General features: G+C 32.7%; 1 protein-coding gene and 1 non-coding gene across 3 annotated transcripts in view; both read right to left on the reverse strand.

Moving 5' to 3' along the window:
* Positions 1-19,546, reverse strand: part of LOC140062408 (GREB1-like protein) — a 64,263-nt gene that overhangs the window by 33,223 nt on the left and 11,494 nt on the right. For both annotated transcript variants that reach the window (XM_072108616.1, XM_072108617.1), the window contains exons 2-3: positions 19,244-19,326; positions 914-1,046 (exon numbers count right to left, since the gene is read on the reverse strand). In XM_072108616.1, coding sequence (XP_071964717.1) covers positions 914-1,043 — 130 coding nt within the window. In that variant the 5' untranslated portion in view covers positions 1,044-1,046; positions 19,244-19,326. The remainder of the gene's footprint in view (positions 1-913; positions 1,047-19,243; positions 19,327-19,546) is intronic.
* On the reverse strand, positions 6,734-6,805 carry Trnad-guc (transfer RNA aspartic acid (anticodon GUC)). Its single transcript has one exon. It is a non-coding gene; the product is annotated as a tRNA-Asp (tRNA).

Genomic DNA, 19,546 nt, shown 5'->3' on the forward strand with positions numbered 1-19,546 from the left:
TCGCTGGGCTACCATGGACCAAGAGATAATACTGGAGCACCAAACACATTATGGTATCATTTTTGTGTAAATACATTTTTTTATCCTAGTTTAAAAAACTAAATAAAATATAAATATCTTCCATAGTCTAATTCCATAAAAAAAGGATAATGAACATTTTTAGATTCAACCTGGGCTAAAATCAACTGCAAATGTAAATTTTGTCTTTTATATATACTAATAGTTTATATTTTTCAGAAAAATCTATATATTTGTTTGTCATAAAATCTTTCGATATGGGCCTAATAATAAATAGCAAGCCCTCTGTTGTGCTCCACATGTAAGTGTGATTTGTTTCTTTTTATTCTTTTTATTTTAGTTTGTTGTTTAAACTCATAAATCATTATTTGAATAATGTTTTATATTATTTACAGCTGATAAAGTAAATACTATACACTAAATGTTCTTTATCATACAGATGTTGAACTTATGACCCTGCCGGTTGATCGGTTCAATGAGCCATGCAGGGTAGACAAACTATACACATTTGAACATACAGTATCTTGTATGGGAAAATAAAATTACAGTAAATGTATAATAACAGACTCGGTTTATCTTGTTCTTGTGACTAGCCCACTGAACTACTATGCAGTGCACTAGCCCAAGATAGTTTACTGTGTAGTAAGGAGTTACTGTGTAGTATCATATCTTCACTCAGCTGTCCACTTGTGAAAATATAACCTTTCATCTTTCACCTCTTGAAATTATTTGTACCATTGCACTCATAAACATTCATTAGTACTAGCATACTGAGCTACAGTAGATACTTGCATGTTGTATAGTGATACTAGCGCACTACAGGTACATATTAGCTAGCTCTGTTGTGCAACAATTATTACTCTAGTTAAAACTGAATCATAACAAAAATACCAACCCTTTTCTAAGTATAACTGTGAGAACACTGGTTGTGGAGTGGCATTGTTTGACCGCAGTGACTGCTCAATGGACATGTGCAGGGCAGCCTCAAATCTTGAAGACTTCAACTGGCCCTGGTTGTTACCCATGATCTAAAAGAAAGAAAAAAAATACACAATAAGATGAGTTTAAATATTCATTCCTTGTAACTTCTTTTATCTTTTTAATCAATAAGTTTGTATAAATTCTACTCATATACGACCGCCTTCACATGTCAACCACAAGTGGATGAGTATATTGATGTGAACAACTGCTCACCAGCAGCTACCTCTGGTGATTGTATACAAGGCCACTCCTGATCCATAACAATACTCCTGAGCAAACTTTTTTTGTGATATTTAGCAATATGTTCCACACCCAAGTATGTTGTTTACTGTACGCGCAAACTAAGGCTTGTGCGTACTGTACCAGATTTAGCATGAAACAAACAAGACATCAATAAGAATCAAAGAGTGAAGACGTGTTAATTTTGTGAAAATATAGGCTTGTTGTTTATTTAATAGACTGGACATAAATAGAAAATGAAAAAGGAAAAAATTACAACTAAAGCTTGTCTACTATAGTTTTTTTGTAAACAATGATGACATGAAAAGAAGTTGACAAACATTTTAATCTTAATTTGTACTCATTTATCTGAAAATTTTAGATTGGCTGTTCATTTTTAAAAGGTACAATATAAAGGCTGTAAACATGGATAGCCTACAGTATCTTCACAGCTTGTGTTCTTCCAACACCCAAGCATTTAATAGGCCTATGGGTTTTAAACCTAATTTGGGAAGATTATTTTATGGCAACCAAATATCTGGAGAATTGAGGTATCTTTACACTGTACCAGTTATTCCTTTCAACTATCATTTAGAACCAAGGCCGACAAAGCACTGCCCCAGGCTAACATGACAGTGCATTCCAACACAAATATAACTTACTCTTTCTTCATGTCTTCTTACCAAGGTGTGTGCTATATTTAGTATGCAGAAAGTTTAATTTTAAGCAGAGTAAAGTTGAAAGGAAACTAGGACAGCAAAGGAAAGAATGATATTATATGAGATTATGAAATATTGCTGGGTGAAAGACCTCAACCTACTGCACTACAATGAACCATTAGACCGTGCTGGTAACCTTCAACTAACACTAACCTTCAACCTTCTGGCCAGCCTCTACAAGATCAGATAACAGACCAATAAAACAGGAAGTACAGTACCATTAAATACACCATACTTCCATTTACCAGAGCGACTATGCATTTTAAAAATATATTTATCAGTTTATTTATTTGTTTTTTTCAACTTGTTTAATTTATATAAAACATAGTTTATATGCTCTACAATTTGCTCATTGTAAAAAACAATGTTCTCAAAGGAAATCCCCAAAATAAATAATTTAATTAAATAAATTCATCTCTGCACTGTCCTCCAGTTTACTCATTTCATTATTGCCAATGTAATTATTTTGGTTTTTTGTGAGCTGTTTTTATATTGTTTTGTGGAAAAACAATATATAATATCATATGTTGGACCAAACACAATTAAAATGGACTTTTGGATATTGTTGAAGTGAAGTAGTACAGTGAAGATTACTATACAGCTGAGTACATTTAAAAAAAAAACATTTTTATTTCAATACTTTTAACAGCAAACACATGACTTGCCAATTACAGGATGGGAAACAAACCACATATTGTTTGTCTTGAACTAAAGTCTTGGTTGGAGTTCTGGTACTATCTTGGTCTTTAGACAAATCTAGACACTGCCAGGAGAGTCTAAGAATGGTGTTAAAAACTAAACATGATTGAGAGAAAAATACAACTCTTGCATATACCCAGAGGTGATGGGTTGGTAGGCAAGAAGGAAGCCACACAGCATGATTACATCCATACAGAGCAAGGGGTTGAAACTGCCTCTGACGCTTGCGTTTAAGGGTACAGTACTGTAGTTTTAATCGCTTTTTCCGTTTTGGGGAATAAAACAAACTCAAATTTTGTCTATGGACCTTAGGATTGGTTTATTTCCAAGTAACAACAACTTTTAAGAAAACCGTGTGTTAATGAATAATATAGTAGCATGTCGTCCCGCTGCCTGTCAGGAGAGGCATCTTGAAAACTGACATGTAACATAAAACTATAGCAGAAGCAAATAAAACTAAATAGATCAGGCATTAAATAATATATGGTATTAACAGTTGCTGAATCTCAAAGATGATTAAATAGTAAAGTAACTCTCTGGAAAATAACGCCAAGTTTAACAGAACTATCTCGTTTCAAAGATATTTGAATGACAGGATAATCATATTTAACGATCAGAAAATAACCTTGTAATGTTTTTTTTTTAGAAATAAATCGTTAAAATGTAGGATTTTAATTGCAGTAAATGAAACCCCATACCAGCAAAATGCTACAGTAACAAATTATGCCTCATCAAATTCAGTAACTATAACACAAACTTTATTTAGATTGCACCCAAATTGGCAAAAAAATCTGTGGAGAAAAAACGCCTCAAACAGATTGACAGACAAGCTCGAACAAAATCTATTTTCTGCAAAGTTACAATTATTTGGTAATATAATTGAATAATTTAAAATTTTAAAAAGAGGTGATAATGATGGACAGAAGTATTAAAAGTATATAGCATAATAAAACTTACAGAATTGTGTGAATCTGTCAATTTATATGATTGATTGACAGCAAACCAATGATATTGCATTTAGAAATGATATGGCTGCTTAATTGGCTTCGGTTTCTGAAACATTGAAATCAATCTGTTTTCATAGAACCACTTTAGGATGGTTAAAACAGTGGGTATCACATTTTTATTTGGTTGTTCAAAATCTTTCTGGTCTGGTCTTACAGATGGATGAACATACTGCGACTACTATTTATTAGTAATATAACAGCATTTTTACCAAACCTGATCTGGTAAAGTCCATTGCCTGTTGTTGGCCTGTCCGAGGAAATTTGGTATATGATATAACCTTTATTGTCAAACAATAACTTAAAGATATTTTGTATTATAAAGTTATTTTTTCAATTTCGAAAAATAAAACTGTAAGCCCATTGTGTGGAATTCAATATTTTTTAGTTACATTTATTTTTTTATAAGTAGAATATTTTTTACAAAACAACAAAAAGTGAGAACAAAGACAAAATTGTATACAACAAAACTGAAGAATATAATCTATATTTCCTTCATACTAAATACTAATGCAAATTGTTCCTTAAATACGAAGAATAATTTAATATCCAATTTATTTTGTTCATTTTTTTAACTTTAAATTACAATAAAATATTTGTTTTTAATTAAACAAATATCATTGTTAATAACTAAACAAATGAATTAAACGAGGTGTTTTAAATCTAATTTTTATTGCATTACAATTATAAAAACAAAATCTGGTGAATTGATTTTTATTATCATACTACAGTACTACTACAGTAGGTCTTAACTACAGGTAATGGTGAAATGGCACATTCAAAACATTATAGCATAAAAATAATCATTAAAAAATCAAATATAAAGTGATACAAATTGTAATACATTACCCATAAAAAGTCCAGTTAATTCTTCAAATGAATAATCAAATTAAACAATTGAGTAAAGTATTTATTTACTGTATTATTACTACTACTACTGCTGTACTACTCTCTGTAGCTATAAAAAAAAGTAGATTTATGCTAGGCCTTCACAAAGAACCCAGTGTAGATGTAGTGTGACCATGCTCTGACAATGAACTGGCTTACTGATCACTTTTATCCTTTAATCTCCTCTATTACATAACAGGTCTAGCCCAGATTAAAAGTACAAGGCCAATGGACACTTTGCAAGCTAATCAAATCACCTGTTAATAATCAGCCTAGCTTACACCATTCATTATGTGGGGTGATCAATGTGATTCTCAAAAACGAATTAAAAACATTTTATAAATTTAGGCATAGAATAAATTCCATTGCCTGGTGATCTGAAAATTAATTTTAAAATCATTTAAAACAAAAATTTAATTTATAATTATATATTTGATACAATTTTACTAACGATTTTTCTGAATCATTCACTTTAATAAAAATACGGCCTTGTGGAAGAACACCTTCCATGTGAACTGGTTAAAGATGTATGAAATATTATTAATTATTAAATAGGATTAAATTCTTAATTATACAATTCCTTTTATTTGTCAAGATCACTTTAATTTAATAATTAAAATAAAATAATAGTTTTTGTTTATCTTTATTATTTTGTTATTAAGTAAAAATGATATAGAAGGTAATTAAAGATACCAAATAAATTATTTTATTATTATTATGTTGTATCTGCTAATTTAACTACATTTAAATATATTTGTTTAGGAACAGAAAACATCCTTTGTAATTGAGAAAGATTTTAATTCAAAATGAAAGTATATTTTACTTACTACTAACTATACTACAAAGCAATTTTGTGCATAAAAGAATTATTTAAAAGCTGTACAATATTTTTAATTTAACAAATCATAGAGGATACCTCCATGAACAAATCTTACTTGACCCATGGAGAAATAATTTCCTAAATCTTGGAATGTTCCATTAATTAATGGTCAGCTTTGATTGCTTACAATAATGGATTATCCAAGGTCGTTCTTTATACTTCCTTTACAGAACATTTACCAGCATGAGAAAAAGCACATACTTTACTTTTCAATTACTTTTGGTTTTTGTGAAATTACTCTAACTATTACTGAAATTCAACATTTTATTTCATTTCCACTATTCATTTGTAGAATATTTTATAAAAAGTCTAAACACTTAAATCAATGAAAATAACTACAAATTTAGTTTTTACAAATTACTTAAGCATGGAAGACGAAATAATAAATAAATACAAAAACTATAATAAACAAATTTACAAAAAAAGACTTGGTAAAACTGTAGGCTTTGGATTTAACGCCAGCAGCAACGAACAAATTTTATTCAGACATTTTTAAACGTTTTAATTAACAAACACACAGATCGCCTAACTTGTTCTGGCGGTGATGCAGTGTTCATGTCTAGCTTATTGTCATATTATTATTGCCAGCACCAAATATTATAAACAATGAGATAGTATTCAGTGAAATTATAAATATAAATCCATTTTGTAATTGCATAAAATTCACATGTGTTTTATCAATGCAATAGAATACGTAAATATTACACGACGACGCAAAAAGGCTGACAGAGCAGAACAGAACATTAGAGTGTTCTCAGTTACAATAATTATTCATATCGACCTTTTACGACTAACTGCTACTGGCGAACCTTGAAATCCAGCAATCGCAAAGGACCCAAAAATCATACAATGACTATTAACTGTCCAAAATTCAACACATTAACATTCAAATGCACTGACATTAATTTCAGAATGAATGTCATGGAAAAAATTAGCACACCTTGGAGGGCCATTCAGAAAGACAATAACAAATAAAATAACTTCTACTCTAGCATTGTAACGATTAGATACAGTATGGTTTAGTTTTGTTATTTTCATAAAGGTTGAAAACTACTACTAATTACTATACTAATGTACTGTAATACTGTACCTGTTAAAAATTATGTTTAAATTTTCTTGTGAATATTCTTATATCTCGAATATGGTAGCAAAAAATATAAAAGTAAACTCTCCCTGGCGGGAATTGAACCCCGGTCTTCTGCGTGACAGGCGGAGATACCAACCACTATACTACCAAGGAATCGGTTGATGAACCTTTGGAATTTTTAATTTTTTTTTTTAATATTCTTATATCTCAAATATTGTAGCTAAAAAATAATTGAATTCTCCCTGGCGGGGAATTGAACCCCGGTCTTCCGCGTGACAGGCGGAGATACTAACCACTATACTACCAAGGAATCGGTTGATGAACCTTTGGAATTATTAATTTTTTTTGTTAATATTCTTATATCTCAAATATTGTAGCTAAAAAGTATATAATTGAATTCTCCCTGGCGGGGAATTGAACCCCGATCTTCTGCGTGACGGGCGGAGATACTAACCACTATACTACCAAGGAATCGGTTGATGAACCTTTGAAATTTTTAAATTTTTTTGTTAATATTCTTATATCTCAAATATGGTAGCTAAAAAATATATAATTAAAGACTCCTTTCCTGCAATTTTGGACGTTTTTTGGAAAATAATACATATATATCACTTTAAAAACATTAAACCATGTCATTCCTTGTCTTAGTTAAATGTACGTTTTATGGTAAATTATGATAAAAAGTGAGAAACAATGCACTACCTAAGTAGCTCGCGGCGATCGACCTCTCGTGAACGGTCTTAGACCTAGCCTAGCTAGGCTTAGTTTTGTAGGCCTAGCTGGTAAACATCGGTAACGTACAAACATCATACGCTAGCTATATACCTGACGTTGTATAGTTGCTGCATTAATTGTCTTTCTATTTTTGCCAGACTCCGTTGATACAAATTAGGGAAAACCCAGTATTTTCGCTGAAAAGTTAGGAGTCTTCCATTTGTTTTGGCCTCACGATCGATCGAAAAGGGGGCGAATTACAGGTGTAAAACAAAAATATCAATCTGCGCGCAATGCATTTTGGGATTTATAGCGGGCCGGTCTTCTGCGTGACGGGTTGATTGGAATAAAATAAAAAATTGAAAATTACGATACTAAAACAGGTTTCAATTTTGTATATTCATTTTTCTTGTAATGTTTTTAAAAATATTATGCTTAATATAATAATGTTCTTCTCGTTTTTAGATACAAATAAATTGACAATTCTTTAAAACAAAAGTGAAATAAACGGGTCTGCAGTTACTGAATAAAAAAAATTAAAGAAAAAACAAACATTATAACTTATAAGTAGTTTAATATATATTTGAGGGGATGTTTATTCCAAACGCTGTATCATGGGAGGCGGGGCAGGGAATTTATTCTAGGAGGATGCTTTTTTAGGGGGACAGTTATTCCACAAGATTTATTTGGTTTGAGGGGAATGTTTATTCAAAGCAGAGTGTTTAATTGATAAAATATGGTAGCCTTCACAGTGAGAAGAAAAAGAATTGATTGATAATGATGCAAAGAAACTAATGTAATGTACAATATCAGAGTACATAACTTCAAAGTAATGGTTCCCAGATCAACTAGAATTGATCAATATTTGAGACGACTTTCAGAAAGGACAGCATGTAAATGATCTATGTGTTCAAAAGTCTGACATATTACAAGTTGCCTCAAATTTTATATTTGAGGTGCTTAATTACAACATATTGTAAATAACAACTGAAATCAAGTATATCAATCAGATATAATCTCAGCAAAAAATAAAAGATGTGATATTTAAAAATTCTGATAAGATTTCCATCTAATACAATACAAGCCTACGTTTTCAGTCACAACCACTTATGTTACTCAACCGAACATAAAAAACGATCTGTTAATAGTTATCGAGTAACTTAGCAACGGCCTTTTCAACCAATTTTTCTGGAGCAATCGGCAATTTCATAGTTAACCTTCAGGGTATCGTAGTTTTTATGTTTCTTTGTAACACGCGACCTTCAGCAATTCAACCCAGCGATTAATTCTCATTTTTCATTATTTTTAGTATCAATCTTTGTCATTTTTTTACGGGTGCTATCGTATTGAAGCCCAATATCTTTTTTCCAAATGGCCTTCATAAACCGAAGATCCATCAATACTATCATTTTGTTTATAAATACTCATCTTTCCAATTACAGTATTATTTACCTCATGGCTTTTTATTCAGAAATCAGAGATTTATTCATTATCACCTTTCAGGTTTTTGTTTAACAGTTACACAATACATTTTTTTGTAAGTATATTAGAAAATATCCCGGAAGATCACTTTATAGTTATAAATTTGAAGTGAAACAAACTATAATCTATTATCATCTTTCAGCAATTTCTGACAAATATATTTGGAAAGTTTGTTGAAAAATATCAATGTACAGTAGACCTAGATGATTCTATAAATTTAATCTATCATCCATTTGTTATCATCTTTCAACTTTGTATTAAATTTGTGATAAATGGCAATTGGGAACCATTTTTTAAGAAAAGAAATGCTTTGCTAGAGCAACACAATTTTTTCAGTGGTGTATAAAACTAGGCCTGAGGCTGTTTTTTCCTCAGGGCCCCTGGTATTGCCAGTGAGCGCTCATAGCCGTTACACCATTGAATGTTTGTAAACCAAATGTATGATTAAAAAGAAACATCCCGAGGATACGTCATGGTAACCCTCTTGCTATCCAAGGCAACAGATTTGTTTTTAACTCAATATTTATAGCTTTCAACTATAATGGTTTCATTCAGTTTCATAATAATGAGATATTTAGTTTGAAGTAACAATCATCATTTATCAAATGTCAAAATAAAAAATATTGTTATACATCATTTTCAGATCTTAATGTTTGCAAAACTGGATGTTTTTTTAGTAACATATTTCTATCCAATACAATAGGCCTATTGTAGGTTTGTGTGTAAAGTTATGCGTGCACGCTCTAAGTTTTGAATTATGATCTATCGTAGTTACATTGCACAATTTTTCGTGCAGCTCCTTTAGGCAGTTATATTCAGAGAACGGAATCATTAGGAAACAGTTACCATGTGGAAGCTTATTGTTTACTATGGCTCAAAAAATGGGTATTTGGAAACTGGTGTGCTCAAACCCCAAAGCACGTCTGGGAGAAGAGAATCAATAGCCCCTTTCACACAGAGCTGTAAGACGGTAATATTGCGGTAATTCGCGAACGCCGGCTTACAGTATGTGTGAAAGGGTAAAAACCCCTTAATGCCGGCTTCCGTTAGACCGCCTCTGGACCTAGTAAAATTGCGGTAATATTAACGTCACGGTCGTAAGCCTGATCTGTGTGAAAGACTCCACGATATAACGCCTGCTTACGCACTGAAGCAAGGATAAATTCGGGACACTTTCCTTGATTGAGAAAGACTGTGGCAATTATTTTAGGCCAAATTATTAGATTATATCCATATATATATATTTTTAGGTTAGTTTGTAAATAATAGAATGGAAGAATACGGCCAATAATAATAAAAATAACAGATGTTGGCCCAAAGATTATTTAACTTGCTGTAACGTACGTAAGCCTAGGCCCCAGTTAGCATACTTCTAGCAGGAACATCCTCCGGTGCGCGCTTCTGGTGCTAGCTCATAACAGCTTCTGATAATTAAATTCGCGTCTACTATTTGTAGGCCTAATAGATTTTGTTTCTGTAGAATGGCCTTCACGATCGGGCAGTTATTAGCACGGAGTATATAAAATATAGGTTTTATGCATCGTAAATAAAAACCAAACGACGGACACACAAAACAACAAACATGTGCGCGCATGGCATGTTTTGTCGGCGGTGCCCGCCATTCTTTTTTTAAAAAGTGCGACCTCTATTTTATGAAGACAGTAATCTTTATTAAATATTGCGCCTTTCCACTGTGGCCTTTCACACAGAAAACGGTAAAATTACCGTAATATTACCTTCTGTGTGAATGGGTCTAGACCGGCAATAACGCCGGCTTGCTTACCGCAATATTGCCGAAGTTCTGTGTGAAAAGGCCTAATGAGACATGTAGTCTAGTCTGTAAGACCTGTTCAAGAAACATTGAGTAATGGTCAAATCCTTCTTCTATGGTAAGTTAAAGCCCCATTCCCTACGTTTTTTAGATCTAATTTAAGATCACAAACTATATTTAATGTAAAAATAATACTATATGGTCCTATTGCGATAACTTTTTTCGTCTTTAAACGGTTAAAAATGTGAAAAATAAGTCGATTCTAATAATTATAGCGGCCCGCTATAAATCCCAAAATGCATTGCGCGCGGATTGATATTTTTGTTTTTCACCTGTAATTCGCCCACTTTTCGATCGATCGTGAGGCCAAAACAAATGGAAGACTCCTAACTTTTCAGCGAAAATACCGGGTTTTCCCCAATTTGTATCAACGAAGTCTGGCAAAAATAGAAATACAATTAATGCAGCAACTATACAACGTCAGGCTAGGTATATAGGTAGCGTACGATGTTCGTACGTTACCGATGTTTACCAGCTAGGCCTACAAAACTAAGCCTAGCTAGGCTAGGCCTAAGACCGTCCACGAGAGGTCGATCGCCGCGAGCTACTTAGGAAGTGCATTGTTTCTCACTTTTTATCATAATTTACCATAAAACGTACATTTAAGACAAGAAATGATATGGTTTAATGTTTTTAAAGTGATATATATGTATTATTTTCCAAAAAACGTCCAAAATTGCAGGGAAGGGGTCTTTAAGTAGTTTTGGCGAATGGTGTGTGTATACAACAAAAAGTCATTTGGCGTTTTGTGTAAATATTTCTTGTTTCAGTTTTCAACGATACCTTTCTTTTCAGTATTACAACAACTGTTTCTATTCTACCTTCTTTAATTTTTTGCTTCCAAATATTACCAATGGCATTTAAATTGTCTGAAGATTGATTTCTATATTTTTTACATAGCAATCAATATAAAATAGATGACAAACATTAAACACTGTTATAAGATACATTCCCAAGTTTCAGTTTGATAGCATATACCTTAATACTAATTCTACCTTGCCTTCATTTTTCTTTTCCAAGCTTTTTCCATGGTATTTAAATTCCTAATTTCTATTTATTATATTGTTTTGTAACAGGGGTTTCTACTTATATAAGCTATGCTTCAGAGATTCTCCCTTTCCATTCTTTTTTTGTCTAAATTTGTAGTACTGTACTATGATTATTTATGTATGTTTATGATTATGTAATGGAAATAAAGAAAGAATTGTCTCATTTCTATTATTATATTCTTAATTTCTATATTTCATCAAACTTAAAGTAAAGTAATCAAGACAGATGACAAACAAACAAACACCATTGTTATAAAGTATTGCCATATTATCAGTATACAACATTCATATCAACCCTATCTACAAGACAAAAACACTAAGTGCATTAAGATAATTTATATCATTTTTATTATTCGTCGTCGGTTGTAAGTGGTAAGATTGCGTTGAGACCAAAGCATCAGTCGCAATTTTATCTTTTCACGATAACATCCAGTCAAGGTTGAGCACATACCATTAAATTAACAGGGATATGTTTCAATCTTCACGCTGATGAAACGCTATGAATATTCTCATGTCATTTTTCATCAAAACTTACGTTATTTAATGATTATTACAATAATATGACTGGATTACTGTACACAGTATTATTATAAAATAAGAGACTGGATTAAATAATAATAATAATAATAATAATTAATAAAAGACTACAGAAATAAAATATACTTTTCATCATGGCACGATTCTTCAGTTCAAATGACAAAAATAAAAATTTGGGAGGTATTATAAACTTTGTCAGAAGCATTATTTTATTTTCAGTAATTTGGATTTATAAATAATTTAACAGGCATAGATAAACTCACTGTTAGTTATAATATTTAATCTATATAGACTAGGCTATGAATGAGGTAGGTGCCACCCGGAGAGGTAGAAATTCTCATATAACTTTTCTAGACCAGTTTTTTCTGGGGAATCCAAATATATTGGGTAAACGGGCTGTAACCTGAGAACTTTTGCGTGAGGGCGCTTTTTTCAAAATGGCTGCCAGTTACAGTAGACTATGATATCTTGGCAACCACTGGTCATAGAGAGTTGATTTTGGTGTCAAATTGTTTGGAATGTACATGTTCCTATTTGATGTAATAGAACATTTTGTCAGAAAATGGCCGGAAATACCTCTATTGACCTTTGACCCAATATCTAACAGATATCATATCTCCGTAACTACTCGACACAGAAAGTTGTAATTGGTGTCAAACTCTCCAGAATATAGATGTTTATATTCAAACTAATAGAACATTATCTGTAAAAATGACCGGAAATAACGTTACTGACCTTTGACCCAAAATGCAAGACATTTCTCCTATCTGATCACGTTAATCCTGTCAATTAATTCATTTTGTGCCAATTGGAGGTGGACATTCTCATATTATTTTCTGGACCAGTTTTTCATGTGCAATCCGAATATATGAGATAAATAAGCCATAACAAGGGCAAGAATTTAATTCTTTTACTACATACATGCTTCCCTTTAGTGTTTCAGACTGTATGTCGTGTATTAATCTTCAAGATCGCTCACATCACTGCAATCTGAAAAGTCTTCATATTCATTATGTGTAAACAGTTCCTGGACATCAGTGGGAATCACTGTCTCAATCCATTTAGGCTCCATTTGTTCGTTCCATCCATTGTGTGTACTGTTGTTGAAAAAATCATTGACGTCTGCTGATTGCCATTCTTTAGTAATGAAGTTTGCTCTAAGTATATGAAACTCAAGGGTCTGCTGACATAGTGGCAGTAATGATATATCTGTAATCTTGTAGTGTCTGGAAAACTTTCTGTTGAAGATATCATATCTTGCTTGATTTACACTTTTCCCCTTCACTCCATACAATGGTGAAACATACTCTTCAAGTTCCTCATACAACTCTTTTGATGGAACATCTGACACTCCAAGGTTGCAGAATGTGTCAACAAATGTTGCTTTTGATTCCAGAAGCTTCCAGCAGGTACGTTTTCCTTTCCGAACGGAAGCGGAGTTATACTCGTTACCTGTGAAAGCATGGAATCCAATAAGGGATGATTTCTGCGCTTTTGTTAAATCAATGTCACTCAATTTCAGTACATTTCGGTATTTCCCAGTGTTTGTATCAATAATTACCCTCTGCCCATCATCTATGAAATGAGATAGTGAAATGACTGGAATGTCAATGTCTCCAGAATGGGAACGAATTATTGCTACGCCTTGATTGTTATTTGTTAAAGCATGCTTTGCATGCAGGATGACTTTCGTGTCGGCTTCTTCTTGGCTACTATTAAGCTCCGGAACCAATACAACATCTCAGTTTAGTAACGTAGATGCATTCTTTGTACGATAAAAAGTAAATAACATCACTCCTCATATCTGTTAGAATGCTTTCTTTCTTTGACACTAGTACACAGCGAATAAGCTCAATTAATCTGGTCTTGTTCTCGCCGTTGGCAAGGAAATTGTTGAAATCACGGGGCAACTTTGATATTTTTGAGCTTACAATTACTTTTGGTGCAATACCGCGTCTGTTTCTCGCAGTGCTCGAGCAGGATCCATAACATCATCTCACTTTATTTTCGAATAGTGGGAAGAAACTAGAAATCAAGGCAAATGGGAAAGTAAAAGTAATAAAAGCTAATCGGGATGTTTTAAGAAAGCTTCTTGCCACCTCAACAAAGCATGGTAGAATAATTGACTTTAAGAAAGCCTTTGAGTATCCACTTACCCCTGTCCCGCTAAGCCTTGCTAATGAATATGGGACAAGACGAACAACTCAGAAAAGTGTCCTAATGGAAATTCTCATCGAAAGTTCAACAGATGTTATAGATCCTGGTCGGGCACTGCCAGCAAAGGCTACTGTCATTGCCTATGTTGTTGACTTGATGGCATTAATCAGAACATTTACATCTTACCCTGATACGTACGAGGATCTGGTAGCAAAGGTTTTCAACAGCATCCCTAAAGGATACAAGCGTGTTGATATTGTTACCGATGCATACCTGCCAAAAAGCATTAAGTCTGTTGAGAGAAACATACGCGGTATTGCACCAAAAGTAATTGTAAGCTCAACAATATCAAAGTTGGCCGTGATTTCAACAATTTCCTTGCCAACGGCGAGAACAAGACCAGATTGATTGAGCTTATTCGCTGTGTACTAGTGTCAAAGAAAGAAAGCATTCTAACAGATATGAGGATTGATGTTACCTACTTTTCATCGTACAAAGAATGCATCTATGTTACTAACTGAGATGTTGTATTATAATAAATAATAAATAATATATTTATACAGGATAAAACAATCAGATAACAGTGTATCTGTTTTACATTGTGGTCCTGTCTTAATCAAAATATACAAAAGAGAAACTTAATTAAATATAATACATAGTATTGTATATTAAAGAGAATATATAATATAGTATAGTATTGGTTCCGGAGCTTAATAGTAGCCGGAAGAAGAAGCCTACACGAAAGTCATCCTGCATGCAAAGCATGCTTTAACAAATAACAATCAAGGCGTAGCAATAATTCGTTCCCATTCTGGAGACATTGATATTCCAGTCATTGCACTATCTCATTTCATAGATGATGGGCAGAGGGTAATTATTGATACAAACACTGGGAAATACCGAAAGGTACTGAAATTGAGTGACATTGATTTAACAAAAGCGCAGAAATCATCCCTTATTGGATTCCATGCTTTCACAGGTAACGATTATAACTCCGCTTTCTTTCGGAAAGGAAAACGTACCTGCTGGAAGCTTCTGGAATCAAAAGCAAAATTTGTTGACGCATTCTGCAACCTTGGAGTGTCAGATGTTCCATCAAAAGAGTTGTATGAGGAATTTGAAGAGTATGTTTCACTATTGTATGGAGTGAAGGGGAAAAGTGTAAATCAAGCAAGATATGAATGATACCTTCAACAGAAAGTTTTCCAGACACAACAAGATTACAGATATATCATTACTGCCACTATGTCAGCAGACCTTTGAGTTTCATATACTTAGAGCAAACTTCATTACTAAAGAATGGCAATCAGCAGACATCAATGATTTTGTCAACAACAGTACACACAATGGATGGAACGAACAAATGGAGCCTAAATGGATTGAGACAGTGATTCCCACTGATGTCCAGAAACTGTTTACACATAATGAATATGAAGACTTTTCAGATTGCAGTGATGTGAGCGATCTTGAAGATTAATACACGACATACAGTCTGAAACACTAAAGGGAAGCATGTATGTAGTAAAAGAGAATTAAATTCTTGGCCTTGTTATGGCTTATTTATCTCATATATTCGGATTGCACATAAAAAACTGGTCCAGAAAATAATATGAGAATGTCAACCTCCAATTGGCACAAAATGAATTAATTGACAAGATTAACGTGATCAGATGGGAGAAATGTCTTGCATTTTGGGTCAAAGGTCAGTAACGTTATTTCCGGTCATTTTTACAGATAATGTTCTATTAGTTTGAATATAAACATCTATTTTCTGGAGAGTTTGACACCAATTACAACTTTCTGTGTCGAGTAGTTACGAAGATATGATATCTGTTAGATATTGGGTCAAAGGTCAATAGAGGTATTTCCGGCCATTTTCTGACAAAATGTTCTATTACATCAAATAGGAACATGTACATTCCAAACAATTTGACACCAAAATCAACTCTCTATGACCAGTGGTTGCCAAGATATCATAGTCTACTGTAACTGGCAGCCATTTTGAAAAAAGCGCCCTCACGCGAAAGTTCTCAGGTTACAGCCCGTTTACCCAATATATTTGGATTCCCCAGAAAAAACTGGTGTAGAAAAGTCATATGAGAATTTCTACCTCTCCGGGTGGCACCTACCTCATTCATAGCCTAGTCTAATAATGCTGGATCTTTTGGAATTCTTTAAACATTTTTGTCTCTTTTTTCTTTGTTTCACCATCAGTTGTTGGTTACCCTGAAGTCATAACATTGGACAATCCATTATACGCATTGGGACCATGATGATGTCATCAGTTTTGGTTCAAAGAAGAATATAATTTTTTAATCACTGTAGTAAGGTGTATTAGGGTAATAAATTCACATAAACAGTATAATAAAGTATTTGTACATAATTTTCAAAAATATTTGTACAAAAAAATATTACTATGATGATACAGTAAGTATAGATTAAATGAATGATTATATCAAGATTCAATTATGTCGTTCCTTAGAATTAGATGTTAATGTTATACTTTAATTTTTAATTAAAACTCCCAATGGATGAACTCTCTGAACCTCAATCCATGGCATTGATTCATTTGATACAGTGATTTCTCTAGTTAAAACCATTACATTAGTTTTTCTTACTGCTCAATTACCACAGATTTTATCCTTTTCAGCTACTTAAAGCTCTGTCTACACTACCAAACTTTATGAGCAAACAAGTGTGATGTGCCCAAATATGGTAGTGATACTGTATGCCCAAACATGGTAGTGATATGACATCATCATGTCCATATATGGGCACATCACATTTTTTTCACATAAAGTTTGATAGTGCAGACAGAGCTTAAGGCCATATAAGAATTTTGTTTATGCCTCATTTTTTAATTGCATCCATTTATGAATATTACTGAACACAAACAATACAGTTTGATAATTTTATCATCATCTTAAGAAACTGAAGAACGATACATAAATGAAATCATGTATCGAGGGAGGTAGTTTTATGTCATCGCTATGTGTGAGTCATCAATGACAATATTAATGTGTCCACAATTAACGATGCAAAATTGTTACATAAAAATTATGGATGACCAATTGGTTGTCTGGTGATTGTAATGAGCCCCTCAAGATTATCTACAGTACTGTAGTAAATACAGATTTAGTATCACACTGTTTTTTTTATCCAGATCTAGGAGTTTTTCTCTTATAAAAGGGATATGGGATGACCTTGAATTTATCAGGAAATGCCTGTTGCTATTGACCCAGAGAATACGGTTTTTAAAGCCGTATTTTCTTCCAATAAAAATGGGCTCTTTAAAAAAAAACACAAAAAAGAACCAATCTTGAATGAATTTGATTCCTTCCAGTCTCGATTGTCGAAAGGATCAACACAGTAGCAGTCTCAATTTGACCTCACCTCAAAAGGTCACTAAAGGGTATAGGAGCACTTAACTGGTGATAATGATATCATTACACAACCAACCACCAATGATCACCAAATGAGAAACCTTAACCAGGTTTAGATTGAGTACAAATTATGATGCATCATGATATCACTAAAATAGCATTTTTGTTTACATTTACCTGTATATAAACACACAAAACACAGTATTTCACTACACTAGAATATAGAATTATTGTTACTGTACAGTACTGTAGTTATCAACAATCCTTAAATTAAATTTTTAGAATTCAATTTTTCCAAAAAATTAAGTATTATTACTTTGTTGTTAGACAAGAGAAACAATTTGTATTTAATATAAAACTAATATATTTTATTCAACTTTCACCCAGCCTGAAGTTTATTTAAGTTTTACAAACTGGTTAAAAAAGTAAAATATTTGCATCGCACCACATCATCCTTGTATTATAATTGAAGCAAACAGCATGTCAATTAAATTTCCCTTCTTTCTACCTCAATCCCTTCCCTGATCATATCAATCCAAAGGTTACCATATCTTGTACAGATATCTCCTTAAGTATAGTCTAGGGATTTTTCTTATATCAGCCGATCAACATTTTTTATATCATATGAGATTTACATGTTGATATAAAGCTGTAAGAAATCCCACCAAAAACAGTTATTCCTAATAATATTATTATAATCATGTGACATGGAAATTCATGGAAATATATTACTTTTTATAAAATCAATAATAAAGTTATGATCTTTCAATTTATGAGTGTTACTAAGTATGTTTTTCCATTTGCGTATTAAATCTGGTAAAGACTTGCGCGCAAAAAAAGTAGATTTATTATATTTAAACACGAACTGTCATTCCATAGCTATCAAAACGTGAATCTATAAAATAACATTTGTAAGTCATAGTAAGTTATGAATTTAGCGTAACATTCAGTTGTTTATTTACAGTTTACAAAAATTAGTTTGATATTGGAATGTTTTTTTATAGTGAAAGTGGATTACTTATTAATTTACAGATATATATTGTTTCAAGCTTTGCCTGAAGATCGAAGCATATTGATCGAAACTTTGAGAAGAAGAAGAACATTGCCAAAATACCAAACCTTATGCCAGACATAATCTCACACTTTTTCACAAGCAACCAATCCTAGGCCATAACAAGCAAAGCAATGTAAAAACCAACTTGGGATTATAATGAACCTAGGATGTCTATCCCTTAAGAAGAAACTTCGACCCAGTTGGTTAGAAGAAGGGGTTTAGGGCAGAGTCACAACTGGTAGATCCTAAGCCAGCAGCCATCTAAAACTTGCCTTATGCATGTGCAAACTTTATGTTATATTTTTATGAACAATTAAATTTAGGCCATGTCCTATACAAATAATGTTTCTGGAATAATACTGTAGCTTCTGTGCATCAAACTTCTTCCAACATATCTGGCACATCAAGGCTACTATACAGTAGTCTGGATAGTAAAGTCTATGTGAAACTGATAACAGACATTGTCACTGAACTTTTTCTCTGCAGTTTGTGACATGACACATAGTGACTTGAGGGGACACTACTACAATACAACTCTTACCTGATATGAGTTGATTCTGGCAAAGTGCCAGACTTGAACCTGTAACTCAGTGACTCAGGCAGAGTACACAAACTTCTCTTCCTCTATATAACCACAAACCGCAATCAGCAAGAAAATATGAAAGATAAACAAAAACAAATATCAACATTGCAATATTCTTCACAGAAAAAATTTACACACGAAAAGAATTTTTCTTTAAATGAATGTAATATATTTACACTCATTGTTCTGGTCTGTAGTTTGTTGATTTTTTTTTTTGAAGAAAGAAGTTTTTCAAAACTTGGTACATATGCTTCAAAACAA

The sequence above is a fragment of the Antedon mediterranea genome, chromosome 11 (assembly GCF_964355755.1).
Source record: "Antedon mediterranea chromosome 11, ecAntMedi1.1, whole genome shotgun sequence".
NCBI lineage: Eukaryota > Metazoa > Echinodermata > Crinoidea > Comatulida > Antedonidae > Antedon > Antedon mediterranea.